Genomic DNA, 15688 nt, shown 5'->3' on the forward strand with positions numbered 1-15688 from the left:
TGCAGAGCCTGTTTCATTGAATTAGCTTCTAAGACGTCAATTTAAACATTCCATTTCCTATTCTGGGACTACTTTGGGATGTTGTCTCTGGGGAAATAAGAGAAACAGGAATAATCCAGCTATGCCGTGAATGAGAGTTTTTTTAATTTATCATCTTTCCTCACAGTACTGTTACAGACACATAATAAACTTGGCGCCATCGCTGTCGTTACACTGCCAGTGACAATCGGTGCAAATACGAGGAAGGTTTTGGTGAAATTCAGGCCCCTCTGTCTCTTTAAAGGCCGCACCTGCGCAGCTGCCTGGTGCTGATGCTGCAGTGCCCGGGTTATTTTCGGTAAAACAGCCGGGGTTACTCGCGTTCAAGCGGGCCCTACATGTCTTACATCACCCCTGAGAGGAAATCAAAACCATTTTTAGCCAATCGCACCTGCCTCTTAATCAGACCAATTTAAAACGAGCTTTCACACCACACAAGCAATATCAGCCAGCAACCATTTTCCTATCTGTGCCTCCTTATAATTCCTATTACCTACCAGGACCATGTTCTTAGACACAGACATGGTAATACATGTAATCTGAATCACACTTATAGCAAAACATAGAGACTGTTTGATTAGGCCTGTAAAACCACATGTTCTTTCTTATGATTCTCTCTATACCTCAGCCTTGATCTGCTGGAGACCAGTCAGTACCTAAAATATATCCAAATGCTTTGTTTTCAGGCTCCGGTAAATGTGTTGCATGGCCATTTTCAAGCTTGATTGATGAGACTGCTACAGGGACACATGAGGTGCCACTTCATCTGTAATTCTACTTCAAAGGCCAAGTTCTGATTGCATAATGCAATATTTACCTGGAGTAAAGAGATATGACCTTTCCTCCATTCTCTGTAGAATGATTTCATGTGTGCATACATAAATTATCTAAAAAAAACAACCAACAATTCTCATTCATGCCTTTCTGAGAAAATGCCACAAGGCAGATCATTAATCAACTAAATAATCATTAATTCATTTAACAGATAACAGTATTTATTCGTAAACCGCACATTCATAATGACTGACAGTGAGATATTAGCAAACACTTGCGGTAGGTTTATATTGAATATTTGAATTCAACAAAGACGTCCCTGCAAGGTTACAGGGTGACAGCATCATTAAAGTATTCTGGGATTGGAGTGTGCTCACAAATGAGGGTTAGGCCTGCTATAAGTACTGAGCTGCTGTGTCATTAGAGACACATCTGAGGGAAAACATCAGACAGGATGGCTCTCAGCACAACTACCCTCCTCTCCGTGGGCTTTCTTCTGTTGCTGACACAAGGAACTCTCACAAACAAAGGTGAATTTAGAGTAGAATCCAGGAATATAATCTTGAGTGACTCACTTATGTGTGTATCATGCAAATCATCACTATAACTGAATATAATATGGTGTGCTGGTCCAGTGTCTCTCCCAATCAGACTGACTGTGGAGAATGACCTGTCCAACATGACTCCTGAGTCCTATTCTAGCTCTGTGGTGGAGGGAGGTGTGCTGCTGGGCGCTCTGAGGAGACTGCAGGAAACACAGCAGGACTTCAAGTAAGACCACCCATGACATCCCCTTTATTATCTCTGCGTATCATTCTTTATTCTTAAAGGTGGCTAAGCTGTTTCTCCTTCATATTTAAGCTTGCGATGACCCATTTCCGCTCTTAAAAAAACTCCTGCAGATACATGTCTTGACCCTCTGGGTGTTTCCAGGTTCATAGTGAAGGAGGACCCAGACTTTGGCCTGTTTCTGGAGAGTGTGAATGGAGTGGCTGGCAGTGAGCAAGAGCAGACGTACTGGGAGATCCTGTCAGAAAGCTCAGGAGAGTACAGCAGGCTGGATGTGGGTGAGTGTCCTCCCCGGAGTTTTGATACAACATATCTGAAGACGACTTAATGAGCTGTAATGAGGCAGGAGAATTGGTTTTCCTTTCACTTATTGCCCCAGGATGTTCTTTGGTGTGATTATTCTAAAACGGTTTGGTTTTGATAAATGTTACTCTAAATCTATCGTTTTATAGATGGAGCGGGCAGGGCTACAAGATAATTACAGTAGTAATTGCTATTACAGACTCACTACTGATCAAGACTTTGCACATGTCCCTTTTCACAGGAATTGGCTGCTACAGACCTAAACCAAATGAACACATCATCCTCAGGTTCAGCACCTGGACCCAACATTGATGAGATGCATTTGTTTTATTTTTCATCTTTATATTTATGGCTGTGTCTGGTGGGGGGTTCCTGTAAAGTGTAACGTGGTGCTAAATGTTGGGACCTGCTGCATCTGAGAAAAAACAAAACAGCAGCATCTGCTGGCTTTCAGGAGTAATGTCATCTATCAAGTGTACAGAAAGTAAAATATTTCAAAAATATATGGGACAAATTAGGAATGGCTACATGAAATATTCCAGCATTGGAGGAAATGGGACAGGCCAGAAACTGTACTATCCACCAGAAATGTTTGAGTAGGCTGAATAACACTGGGAGGTGAGATGCATACATGATGAGTTATCCTAACTCATTAACTGTCATTAGTGGCATAATTTTTTCAGCTTGTGACAACGTAGTGTTGTGGTAAAGAAATGTGAATGTTTTCAATTGTACCACAAATCAAGAAATAATAGAAGATAGAAAATTACCTACCTTGTTGTCAAATGTGCTGACACTTTTAAACCTTCATAGAGACTATGTTTTCGTGGGTTGCTTGACTTCAAATAGGCCAGCATTATTTTTTCTGTTCTTTTTATTCCTTTCAAATGCACCACACATCATGTCACATTTACACAGTCCGTCTATATAAAAATAAAGATTTTATTTTACAACAAAAATGATTTTTTGTGCCATTTTTCCACAATAAATATTGAAACATGTACATAGTATACTACCTATAAAAACAGTTTGCTTATAAAGGTCCACAACACTCTGTGTTTACGCTGACCCCTCAGCTTCCTGACCAAAGCTCCTCCTTTGCAACAAGATTAAAGTTTCAGCTCCTTCCAGGACAGATGGACTGAGAGGAGGAGCGATGAGATGTTAATCTCTGTGGTTTCACCGACCTCTCTCCTTGTCTTTACCTTTATTTCTCCCTTTCTCTTAGACAACACAAGAATGTTCAGGGACACATGTTAAATAAGGTATGTTCAGTTTTCCCAGGTGGTGGAATTTGTGACATGAGTTATAATATATACAGGTATAACAATATTTCAGCCGATCAGAGAATGCTGTCTGAGCTACCAAATCCTGTCCTGTGAACAACAATTATTGCTTTCTCAAAATGAGATTCTTATTAAAAACAGAACTCACCACTTGGCACTTCAGGTAATTTTTTTTATTTTATATTTCAAATAATTATTTGACCCAACAGCTGTTTTAAATAAGTAAAATTCACCTCACGTTTCTTTTCTGACCCTTTCACCACTCTACATCACACGGATTAATTTAGGAGTTCTGCTTTGCTTATAATTCACCACCGGCTCAGAGGGATCTGAAATGTTCTTGTCATAGTGTAAAATCCTTTATACAGTAGTTGGCTTCAGTGTACCATAGAGATTAAAGATTTTGGTGCACTGATTTCTCCACACAACTGGATGAAGCAGCAAAAACATAGTGTGGCTCTGCGGTGTACAAGCTGTCTGTGTATGTCCTCTTCATCTATCTCACTGTACAGTCAATGTAATGTCTTCTCCATGTTTCAGCCAACTGTTGCTAAAAATAAAAAGACAAAAGTGTACTTTTGGATGGAATTCCTCAAAGACAGGCAGCAAAATCATGCTCAAAGTTCAAAGCAATAATTAACCGCATTCAAGTGTATTTGCACATTGCAACATGCTCGAAATATATCAGTTCCACAAGTCCATCATTTATGGCTGAGAGTGTAGGGAGGAAACTACTCACCACATGATAAAGCGCAGTCACAAACGCAAGGGACACACTGCGTAAAGAACCGCTTCCAGCCCGTCTCCTTCTTCTTGCAGTTGTCTATCCGGGTGCAGCCTTGTTTGGGCGGGCCAAAGTAGCTCTTATATGCGCAGGTGGAGTTGCACGTCCCATTTAGTTCCCTTTCACTTATTTCAATGCGTCCCCTCTGACACATTCCTACAAGACAGATAGAAGAGTTTATATGAAGAGCTAAAAGGGATCATAAAATCTCTGTGGTCAGTGTTTACTCACGGAGGCAGGTTGGTTTTGGCGTCCACAGACCATTAGGCTGGCAATATCTGGTAGGATTTCCCACCAGCATGAAGCCAGAGCGACAGGCATACCTCACCACAGAGCCCACCCACCAGTCGTTACCGTACACTACGCCATTGTAGTCCACATCTGGTCTCCCACAGTTCACTGCCACACAAAGGAAAATGCAAAGGCAAAGCAAAACAGGTTGACCTTTGTGTTTAAGTGTTTCTATCAAATTTCAGTCATACTTGTGGTCCATGTCTTACCTCTGCACAGGGACTTGTAGCCGAGCCAGCAGCAGCTCGAGTCCCCACAGCGATCTGTCCTCACCTCCTGGTGAAGCGCCATACAGCCTCCAAAACAAAGGGGTGCTGACCCAGACCAATATGTGTCATCTATGTAATCCGGCTCGGGAATCCATTCTGTTTCACCTACAGCAAAAACAAAGTTGCAGACCCCAAACTGGAAATGCTCTTCAAACTGCAAATTCAACATTAAGAAAGATGTTATTGTTGGAGACGTTATTGTTATCTCGGGATCCAGAAGAACTGTTCCCACAATGCAATGAGCCCTGTCCCAAAAATAACATTATACTGGTATCATAGGAGATCTTACCACTACCTTCCACCTCTCCAATCCATCCAGGCCACTGAGAAATTCCTCTCTGGAAGGACCCAAGCAATGACAACAGCAGCAGTGGATAAAAGTTCATGGTGTCCATCTTTTGATGTAGTCAATTCCTGAGAAGAATCTGCAAACGGATCTGGAAACCGATCTGGAAACCGACCAGCAACTTCATACCACACATCATCATTCTTGCAAAGTCATAGCCATTAGAAGTTGTCCCAGTGGAGCTGACTTCCCTGACTGCAGAGTGAGGAAGCAGAGAGCAGTAAATAACACTTCAACTAAGCTCTGTGCGCTGCCTAATCTTCTACACACAGCTAATGCCACCACGTACTGTAAATCAAGCCTCACGACTCACGGCTTTGGCAAAGATTTGTCATAATTCAATTCACCTGATTACCGGAGCCCTGATAAAATCAAAGCAAAAAGGGGACGAGCAGATCACATTGTGTTGCCAGGAGCAGGGTTATGAGAAACATTAATTTTATTGTCTGAACATTGGCAATTCAAGCACTTATAGTAAGTACCTAAGTAGGTACTAAGTAAGTAGTAGAATAAAAAAAAAAACATACTGTACATACACACTTTTGGGTGTAAAATAATATGCCTTTATGGAAATGGGAAAAATATCATGAAGTAGATTAACTACAAAGTGTCTTTAAACAGTCTTTTCAGATGTCTTTGCCATTTGAGCAAAAACATTTCATATCACAATCAAATCACATGAAAACTAAAAAGTTTATGCTCACCTAATATCTGTATCTAAGTGTAGTCCAATCGAATCATAAAATGAAGCTGAAGTAGAGCAGTTGTTTTCAGAAGGGGGCGCCATAATACTAGTATATATCGTGAACACTATAGATGTATTGTCCTGTAAGTCATATGAATTTAAGTAGAGAAATGCATACTCCTCCAAATGACTTGTTAAAAGGTCATTAAGAGGAATATTGTGCATCATAATACAGAAAAAAACCCAATTATTTCAAATGTGATTTTTGCAAACATTTTGTGTCACAAGTTTATTCATGTTGTAGATTCAGTGTTAAAAATATACTTTCCATGCTAATGAGAGAGGCCCTCTTTGCTGTATTCCACACATTATGGTGAACATTAATGATAACAAACCTTCAAAAGGTGTGGCTGATTTATTTGTGACAGCTTTCTCATCTAAAAGAGAATGACAAGCCACTACACAGTGCAGCGTTATTATCCAACTATCTGATGATGTTGAAGTACAATGAATGAACTGAAAATAATTTAAAAACACTGGCAAACAGGTTGTCAACAAGTTCAATATTAGCAAACAAAACACATGAAAAATGTTATTACCTAATATAGGCTTTTAGTCATGATCGTGGAGTATGTGAGCCTTCATTAAGACATTTTAATTTATTACCAAGATCTATGAGGGTCAGAAATGTCAGAAGATTTTTCATACATTAGCCATGTATCTGTGAAACAACAGAGCTGATTGCAAAATGTCCTCTGATGTATTGGATGTGTATACAGGATTGTTATGATGGTTAAACCATCTGCATTCCTTGCTGCTGAGCAGTATCCTGAAGATGCAGCATAGCAGAGTCCTCCCCTGCTTGTGACAAACCTCCAGTGAGAACGTACAACATGCCCCCTTCCTGACTGCTCTCCACAGTGCTGATGGTCGGCTCCTCGGTGCTCTGCTCCTCCAGCAGCACCCCTCTCAGTTCTACCTGCAACTCTGAAGGAGCTGCACCTGCAGATTCTTCCTCCAGCTCCTGCCCCTCAGTCTGGCCCCCTTCTTCATCCTCCTCCGTTTGCCTGTTTTGTCTTTCCCTCATCAACTGCTCGGTCAGTTCCACACTCTCGTAGCGAATCAGCTGCAGCCGCAAGAAGCCGTCTTCATGCTCCTTGTACCTGACAGAGTCATAAACAGGTCATCAGTACTATGACACTCCACACATCTCAAAGTCAGCACTACTGGATGTCTGGATGCAAGACCTACCTGAACCTGGGGTGTCCAGAAGGCCATTTAAATTGGTGCTTTTTGTGCAGATGGACTGTTAGATTGTTTCCCCTGGTGAAGCACTGACCACACACATGGCACTTGTAACGTGCTACAAAACTCCCCTGATTATGGAAGGGACAAAAATTAGTTATAAATTATATTAAAATTCCCCAAGAAAATGCAAATCAACAGTTATGTAAAAGATTCCCTCTGTTACCTCATGCTCTCTTTTGTGGTGAATCTTCATGGTGCCAGAGGTGCGAGAGGTGAAACCACAGCCAGGAACATCGCAGTGGAATCCCGGCTCGCTGCTGTGGGTATCCAGGTGTTTGCGCAAATCGATGAGATTCTTACAGCTGCAAACACAAAAACTTCAATGCAAGTGTGTGTCAACAGTTTAATGTTGATTTACATTGCTGCAGCTTCAGAGGATGTGATACCTGTATTCGCAGTATTCACAGCTGTATGGCTTCTCGTTACTGTGGCGGAACTTGATATGGTTGCGGAGTGAAGAGGGTGATGGACAAGTCATGTCACAGAGCGGGCATTTGTAGTGGCTCACTGTACCAACAAGAAAAAGACAAACTAGTGATGAGATTAAATCCTCTAATAAAACTGCAGCCCCGTTCGTTGTCAACAGGATCCCTCACTCGCTTGGACACTAGAGTGGATCAGACAAGTAGACAGTATAAAGTCCTATTTTTACATATGTTTGTGTCAAGCCAAGAACTCCTGATGAAAAATAGATTTTGAAACTTGACACTGCTGCTATAACAACACAGACATCTATCCCAATGACTTATTTGCAGTATGAGTTGCATTGGTCTGATCAGTTCTCAAGTGGATTTTCATTTCATACTGGCATGAGCTGAAACCCATGGGCCTCGTTCACCAACCATTAAAAAGAAGACATGTCTTCTTAAAACCCACTTATGCACTTTTTACAAAGGTTCTGATATTCTCCAATGTTTTCTTATTTGGGATTTGATCTTAGGTAAGAACAGAATCTACGCACACTCAAGAGTACTCTTATGCACATTTGAGCAAAATAAGTAGTTTTTGCGTTTTCTTCTGTTCTACAGTTAGATAATATTATATTATTTAAATTACAATAATATTTTTGTCATTTATAATATTTTTTTTTTAAATAACTGATTATTTTACAAAGAATTATTGTCTTTTAAAATATATTAACGCTACACTAACACTTAATTGCTCATCCACTTCAGAACTACTTAAGATCCTTTTGTGTTTTGATTCCAGTTGCTCCGTCTTTAGATTTTCGTTTTGGCATCTTCTCAACATTCTTTTACGGTATCTCTTTGTGACGTCTGTCTGTGTCTGCACACGACCCTTCAGTTTCATGCCCTTTTAAGGGCATTTTCGGGTGTTTACCTATGCTAATTAGGGTCAACTGGCATACGCTTTTAATTTACAAGGAGATTGGCATTCATCAATCTAAGAACACAGGTGCGCACAATTCTGCGGTTCATGAACATGTTCATGAATCTGATGTAGAGTTTCTCTTAAGAACAACTTAAGAAAGAATTTAAGAAAATACTTAAGAAGATATTGGTGAATGAGGCCCATTATTTACCTGGAAGGTAGAAATCAATCTAAAAATGTAAGGCAAACATGCAAAAGGAGCAGTCTGGTGTTTCAATGGCTCACTTTATTTTTCTCAAGTCTAAATATTTTAAGTTGATAGGAGCTCTGTGATAACAACTGGTCTGGTATTATTAAATAAGTTTTGAATGTGGAACTGACCGTGGGTCCTCATGTGGTCTCTCAGCAGTCTTTCTGTTGCAAAACGTTTGGAACAGTGGGAACACTGAAACCTCTGACCTGTAGCACAGACAGGTACACAAAGCAAGTATATTTAAATTTTAAACTCAAATAAATTGCAAAGTTGTCAATCTTACTTTTATAATTCTGAAAGGTTTTTACCTTCCATGGCGCTCTGCCGTATGATGTGGTCAAACAACTTGGTGTTGCTGGCATACATCCCCCCACAGCCTGGACATGCCACTACCTTCTCTTGGGTGTGGCTGCGCAGATGCTCCCGCAGCTTAGGACGCCCCTTAGCAGTGGCTTCGCAATCTGGAGAGTGACAAATGCAGAACTTGTACTCAACAATCCCATATCCTTAGTTTTTAACAGAAAAGCAACTCATCCTTTTAAAGCTCTGTCACCATAAATTTGCTGTGTAACTTTATAGTTACATCAACATTTATGAGCTAGAATATTAATATTTACCTTTCCATCCACAGCGTATTGGGAATTCACAGTCTCCTGCTGGTATATCTATGCACAGGCTATGCATCTCTACATGGCGGTAGAACCACTCAGGGTTTTCATATGGTGGTTGCTTGGACAAATATGAAGAGAATGTATAAATACATAGGCAGAAATATTTAGAGTTAAAGAGTGCACTCTGAGGCTATGAGTAATGACTGACAAGATATTGTTTGTTGGTGTGGTATATTTCCCAGATGTAGACTGTTTTAGACTGTACCTCACATTCCTCCCACAGGCAGATAAAATTGTCTGGGATTTCAGGGATGATGTTGCGGTTGTGGTATCCAATGGAGCAGCTACCGATTTCTGGCTGGGCATTAAGCACCTGCTGTCCCAACTGCTTCAGCTTCGTGTGATAACAGTGAAAGAACAGATGTCGTCGCAACTCTTCAGGACCCTCCATAGAGCAGAAACCACATTCTCTCCAGAGACAGTTTCTCTCCCCTTGGTGCAAAAAGCAAATACTTTGCATTAGTAGGCATCACCTTTTGGGGGACTTGTTTGCCATCTATCATTTAATAACACTAGATGTGCTGGATGTGGTTTTAGCTATAACTTAGGAGTGTTTAAATGCACATCGAACAAAAAATGTTGGAATTGTAGACCTCTTTATACTGCTTACTCAAGTTTTAAGGGACAAAATAAAACAGATATATAGTCAGCACATTTAATATTTGGCTACAAAGCCTTTGTAACCAATGACACTAGCACAGTCTTGGTATTTTCCCTAGCCAGGCCTGGACTATAGACATATTCACTTCTTACTTGTTTTGGAGGCTTGTGCTTTCAGTCTGGTCAAACAGATGCTCAGTGAAACAGGCAGGTGACTTGACCAGAGAAGAACATTACTCTGTTAGGCCACAATGCATTTTTTTAAGTAATGCTTTAATTCCATTCATTTAAATCCAATGTGCTGCAGCACAGAGCCAAATATATGAAAAATGTATCAGTGTCCCACTACCTCCAAACTGCCCCTCTATCTCAATACCGGAAGCATGCTTTCTTTCCACATTAATAGCAACAGCTCCAAGTAAACATTTCAAAAGGAAACGAGCCACAGTCAGACACTGTGAATTACATTGCAGAATACTCCTCACCTTCTGCTTCTTCTTCGTCCTCCTCCGCCATGTTCACAGCACTAAGGTGACCCTCCGCATGCTTGCAGAAGTTTTCCATCCGACTGAACGACTCCTGACACGAGCCCCATTCACATTCCAGTTTAAGCGTTTTCTTCTGTAAACGTTTGTTTGGAGGCATCTCTCCGAGTCGGACCGGGCCTGAATGTAGTGTGTTTTAACACCCAAACTGAAGCTGCTAACGTTGTCTCCCAGGTTTGACCATCACCTGCCGACTATCGGGTGTTAGCTAACATCAGGTGATGGTTGGTAAGTGTAACCACAGAGTCTCTAAAACACTGACCAGCTCTAACACAACCTGACAGACATCGTCCTGGAACTCACTCCGACCAACCAAAAAATACAAAAGCAACAAATTCCTCCTCGAACAGCAGCTTCAACACAACAGTTTGCGGCTTCATAACACTCACATGATGTATACATCGGATTTGTTTTGGCCAATCATAAGAAACGCGTGCTATGTGCAGCGCAGATGTTTGTCTTCACAGAAACAAATCATAATAGTTTAATAGTTCCGGGTGTACTTTTGTTCCGCCCCAACAAACACATAAGGCGTTTACATACAAAACATCATCAAAACAGTGTTAAAGGTTAAAACACCGTATACTTTATAAATTAATAGAGTCAACTGATACTAGACTTTGGGCTAACATCAGTAATTAGGCTTTTTTCCCCCACAATTTAAATATTTAGTTAACAGTTGTGACCACTGTGTGTACCTAAAACATATCTTTGGCAATTTCTGCACTGCCATTTCTTGTCATTATATTGGCTGACATATACATCTATGAAAAACTAAAATTGGCCATACAGGGCATTTAATATCATTAGTTTTACAGTATTTTGCATTGTGGTATTCCTACTTTTAATTACATTAATAATTTATTAAATACTAATTCCACCACTGCCAATGATAATGATGGCACAATCTCACATTTGACCTTTTTCAGCTTTTATTTCTGAATTTGAGCACATCCATCTCAACAGTACAACAGTTCCTCACATGTAGTTACATTCTTAAACAAAATAGTCCAGTGCCAGTTGACTTCACATTGATGTTTGCTGAACCCCTGGAGGAAAATGCATATCAGTCATAAAAATACAGCTATATATCCAATAACCAAGAATGGTAAAAAGAATCAATTCTTCTTATTGTAGGCAGGACACCCTTCACCTACCATAGACTTTAAGTAACTTTTGAAACAATAAAGACACTTAAATCTAATTTCATCTCTTCTAATATCCACTGTTTACCTGCCTCCACCTAATTCCCTGTGATATTTGTCGGACTCAATGACTTCCTTGTGTTTTCACTGCTTTTCTTCAAAATCACCATTCTATGTGCATTTGTTCAGAGGTAAAAACAGACAAACAAAAAAATGATACTAATTTTCCCACTCATGTTGCATGGATTGAAAGTCATGCAAAATTAAGTGTGAGTGGGTACAATTTCCCTAAGCCATTTTCTCTTCAACAGCAGATTCAAGCAATTGACTCTATGTGAATCTTTTTGATATTTGTAGAGCCATTCAACATCCATACATCTGTTAACAGATATAGGAGGAGTCTGTCCTGAAGATCAAAACTCATCCACACTTACTGTACTTACCTTTAAAAAACCCAGTACAAAAATATACTTTAGCGTGGACATTCAAGATAATTCAGATCCAGTCACGTTGTCCTGCTTGTAATTACTGAACCCCAACATAGGATAACAAACAGAACGGCCGTTGATGTTAAGACCCTTAGACGTTTATGGTATATATGTGAAAATGTTTTACCAAAGTAAAATATAGCTTTAAATCTTGCACTGAGTCTTTACTGCAGGTAGAGTTTGAGGCGGAAAAGTAACAGTGAGGTAATGGACTCTATTAAAAGGCAGATAAACCACGAGCCTGTAAAATAGTTCCATAACGATATTATATTTTCTCAGTCCGCATTCTGTCCTGTGTCCCGCAGAGCTGTCTAGACATCATAGAAGAGACGCACCAGATGATAACGGATCCCAAAAGCCACTGCACTGCCCATCACCTGAGGGAGACATGGAAATGAGCACCAAGTAAAGCATTCATATACTTCTCAATGGCTAACACTTTTGCAGTGTATGTGAATACAGCAGCTGCTTTGTTGTACCTGTATGATGAGCATGATGACTGTGAGATTTCTCTCATGGATGGGACCGAGTAATTTCAGAACCAGATTTATCAAGGTCATGTTGTTGCACTCAATGAAATCATCATCTCCCTCCTGGCCTCTTCGCACCTCAAGCAGCTTTAATAACTCTGCCACCTGTTGAGGATCAAAGGTATTATTGTTATAAACCAATAAACACAGCTGGAGGCCTGCTGCTGATCTGCATCAAGTTCATGTTTACCCACCAAGACCAATCCTCACTACATGCTCTTTATCAACAGGTAACTGCTACCAAACCTCTGAGTCACTGCCCACATCTCCGTTTTTTTCTGTTTCAAATTGTAATATCATTAAATGGCAATTATGTCCGATTATCAAGCTGACTGATAGAGGAATTCAAGTTTAATCAGATACGTTCTCTGTGATACTAACTAGTCTGCCAGCGCTGTGGTTACAGGTCATTCAAGGCAATTAGCATTTGAACACTCCAGCTTCTCCAGTATGAGGGCTAGCAACTTGATACCAGTCTTATGTTGTAGTAAAGTAAATGTCTTTGGGTTTTGGTCGACTACTGGTCAAATACAAAAAGCTATTTGTAAACACATCTTGGGTTTTGATAAATTATTATAGTTAATTTTTCACTATTGAGTAATTGAAAAAATAATTGTCAATATCATTTTAAATTAAATATCATTGGGTTTTGTACCTTTTTTCTTTCTTTCTTTAAGTGATGATTAAGTGATTAGTAAAAGAGTGAAATGTGCCAGCTCTGTTTTCCTGGACCAGAGCAAAGTAAGTACATTGAAGAACTTTACCGTCAGAATGAGGTGTCCTAACTTAGAAAGGTCCTTTCTTTTGAATTTCGAGTAGCTCATCCCCAGTTTGCCTGTATCTGGATTCAGTCTTTCATAAGCAGTAACATTGGGAGAAAGAAAAAATGAAGAAATACAAACAATGAGCGAATACAAGCAGCATAAATTAATGAAAAATCATCAGAAACAAATCCTATCAGCAGCGGGTTACCTGGGGAGCCGGTGTCTGGGACAGGGGATGATGTGAAAAAGCTGAGGCAAGGAGTAGATAAAGTTAACCACTTGAGGAATGAAAAACAACAACATTGTTTTGCTGAAGTGTCCCAATATGCCGACAACAGCAAAGGTCATCCCGGCAAAGTAGCAGAAAGTGTCTCCCACAAAGACAGATGAGGGATACCTGTGACAAAATAAGTTGAAAGCTGAAAAACATATACAGCAAGGGCAACAAACGTATGAAATATCCCACTGAAATTTCAAATGTACAGCCTCAGGTGACAGGTTTAACTCACCAGTTGTGGTAAAAAAGTGCTAATGTGGTGAAGAAAAATGGTATCATGAAGTAGAGGGAGAAAACATGGTCATCACGGTAATCGCCTGATAAATGACATAACCAAAACACAACAAAGCGAATGTCAGACACATGTTCAGCATTTTGCATGTTATGAGGAATTTGAGATTCACTGCACCCACTTAGTTCCAAAGTATTTTCACTGATTCGTTTCAAGGATTTTCAAATAAAATGAGAACATCCACTATCCATTACATGATTTGCAGCATAGATGATATGTAATGCTAATGAAGAGAAAGGAAACTGCCACACACCACTGAGCTCCAGCAGGTTGAAGATGATGATGGAGCCAGAGATAAACAGGGCTTGACCTGACTCGATGCCGTTGATGCCTGCTAAGATATTGATGGCATTTGTGCAGAATACTGCAAGCATCCCCATGTAGACATAGTAGAGAATACCTGTCGAAGATTTAGATCATAATTTACATCATTTACAGAAAATGAGTGCAACAGGAGTGGCATTTTCTACACGAACTGCATCAAATGCTGTATATATAACATATTTAATGTGTTTAATGTCCATCAGCATAATGGACAGTAAAGCTGTTTTAGCAGCTATGGTTGGCCTGTGAACATCTTCAGAGATGTAGACTGTTATTGTGAGATAGAAACACATTAGTCTGCTGCTACCTGGACAATTCTGCAAACAACCGCTAAACTCACCCAGATCCAAGTGCAGCCCAAGCAGGGCTCTGAAGGGCTTGGGCACCACGATGACCGTGTTACCAAAGTTGGTAAAGTAGACCATGAGCAGTGGCAGGGAAGCCATAGTGGGAAGCAGGAGCTTGTGTCTCCATCGCAAGTTCAGCACATCATCAGCAAAGCCCAGGAAGATCATGCAGCAGATCGCCAGAAGCGCACCAATCAGCTGTACGAACTGACCAAAAATAACAACAGAGATCAGAGCTGGGCTTCATATTTGAGAGAAACACACGGGTTCATTAAACATGAATGGACTCACCTCATTATGAGGGAAGCCCATGCACTGATCTCCCACAAAGCAGCTGAGGAAAGGCACCGGAATGAAGCAGAAGAGGATGATGAGGAAGACTGTCCCACTGATGACTCCTTGAGACTCTGGGCTGCAGAGAGGGGTGACCAAGAAGTGAAACAAAAAGAGGATTAGGGCATAATGAGCATATCTGAGCTCCAAAGCAATCATATTTTACCAAACTACTTATCAAGCACAAACAAATCATAAGAAATATGAAAAAATAACTCACACTTCCTTCTTGGATGTTTTGTTTAGGTCCATTCCGTACAATCTGGCTGAGATGAAATGGTCTTTGAAAGCAGGAATGAGTTTTACTGTGGCCATGCAGCCAAGGAGAGACATGAAACAGTTGATCACCAGCGGCAGGACGGGTATTGGTGACATGTTTTCAGGCATTTTGGTGTGTCTGTTCCTGACAGATCAAATCACGTTTCTAGCTTATCTGACGTTGCCCCCTCGGTTGATCGATTAGCGAGCTTTGGCTGTCTTCACTGGGGTAAAAACATGTCATACCGTCACTTTTAGAACATAATACATCTGTGTAATTCCGGTGTCAGAGAAAAATAAGTCCATATGTCACGATGGTAGTCCACACCATCTTTCATTACGGGTTGTTGATGCTGTTGTCTATGTGCAGTGGCTGCCTGTCTGAACTCCACGTCTGAACTCCCCCGTGTGACGAGACGGCGGCACTTCCGGTTTAAGCCTTCAAAATAAAACGTCTGCAACGCTTTATTGGCAGGAAAGACGGTAAGGCTTGAAAAAAAATTTTACATTAAGGGAATTAATTACATTACATTTGCTGAGTTTTTTCTAAAGCAACTATTTCAGTTGCTTGCTCGGCATATCCTGTAAAAAACTGTTCACTGTTAACTCATGGTTTCTATATCTTTGGCCAAAACAGTTTTAACACGGAAATGAG

The 15688-nt window shown here is 40.4% G+C and overlaps 4 protein-coding genes across 5 annotated transcripts; 1 reads left to right on the plus strand and 3 right to left on the minus strand.

The window, feature by feature from the left end:
• The first annotated feature begins 1184 nt into the window (after positions 1-1184).
• Positions 1185-2864, plus strand: LOC147819193 (cobalamin binding intrinsic factor-like). Its single transcript, XM_087173605.1, has 4 exons — positions 1185-1343; positions 1449-1584; positions 1747-1880; positions 2147-2864. The coding sequence occupies exons 1-4, from the start codon at positions 1268-1270 to the stop codon at positions 2215-2217; spliced, it is 417 nt and encodes a 138-aa protein (XP_087029731.1). The 5' UTR covers positions 1185-1267; the 3' UTR covers positions 2218-2864.
• On the minus strand, positions 2183-5687 carry LOC147819194 (sushi, von Willebrand factor type A, EGF and pentraxin domain-containing protein 1). 2 transcript variants are annotated; one of them, XM_087173604.1, is made up of 5 exons: positions 4831-5687; positions 4476-4640; positions 4207-4374; positions 3931-4131; positions 2183-3741 (listed from the first exon to the last, which is right to left on the minus strand). In XM_087173604.1, exons 1-5 carry the CDS (start codon positions 4928-4930, stop codon positions 3728-3730), a joined length of 648 nt encoding a protein of 215 aa, XP_087029730.1. In that variant the 5' UTR covers positions 4931-5687; the 3' UTR covers positions 2183-3727. The 2 variants fall into 2 exon arrangements, with proteins under 2 accessions (XP_087029730.1, XP_087029729.1); XM_087173603.1 differs by having other exon boundaries at positions 4825-5687.
• Positions 5688-5825: 138 nt separating this feature from the next.
• hinfp (histone H4 transcription factor) lies at positions 5826-10713 on the minus strand. The gene is made up of 9 exons (XM_023404831.2): positions 10216-10713; positions 9336-9562; positions 9077-9188; positions 8768-8920; positions 8588-8665; positions 7261-7381; positions 7038-7176; positions 6818-6942; positions 5826-6729 (listed from the first exon to the last, which is right to left on the minus strand). Exons 1-9 carry the CDS (start codon positions 10373-10375, stop codon positions 6360-6362), a joined length of 1485 nt encoding a protein of 494 aa, XP_023260599.1. The 5' UTR covers positions 10376-10713; the 3' UTR covers positions 5826-6359.
• A 476-nt stretch (positions 10714-11189) lies between these two features.
• dpagt1 (dolichyl-phosphate (UDP-N-acetylglucosamine) N-acetylglucosaminephosphotransferase 1 (GlcNAc-1-P transferase)) lies at positions 11190-15446 on the minus strand. Its single transcript, XM_023404624.2, has 9 exons — positions 14996-15446; positions 14734-14854; positions 14436-14649; positions 14025-14171; positions 13712-13796; positions 13411-13599; positions 13203-13290; positions 12388-12543; positions 11190-12285 (listed from the first exon to the last, which is right to left on the minus strand). The coding sequence occupies exons 1-9, from the start codon at positions 15160-15162 to the stop codon at positions 12220-12222; spliced, it is 1233 nt and encodes a 410-aa protein (XP_023260392.1). The 5' UTR covers positions 15163-15446; the 3' UTR covers positions 11190-12219.
• Between the last annotated feature and the right edge of the window lie 242 nt (positions 15447-15688).

This window comes from Seriola lalandi, unplaced genomic scaffold (genome assembly GCF_002814215.2).
Source record: "Seriola lalandi dorsalis isolate HSWRI2012SDOR001 ecotype SW California unplaced genomic scaffold, Sedor1 jcf7180002054256, whole genome shotgun sequence".
Lineage (NCBI taxonomy): Eukaryota > Metazoa > Chordata > Actinopteri > Carangiformes > Carangidae > Seriola > Seriola lalandi.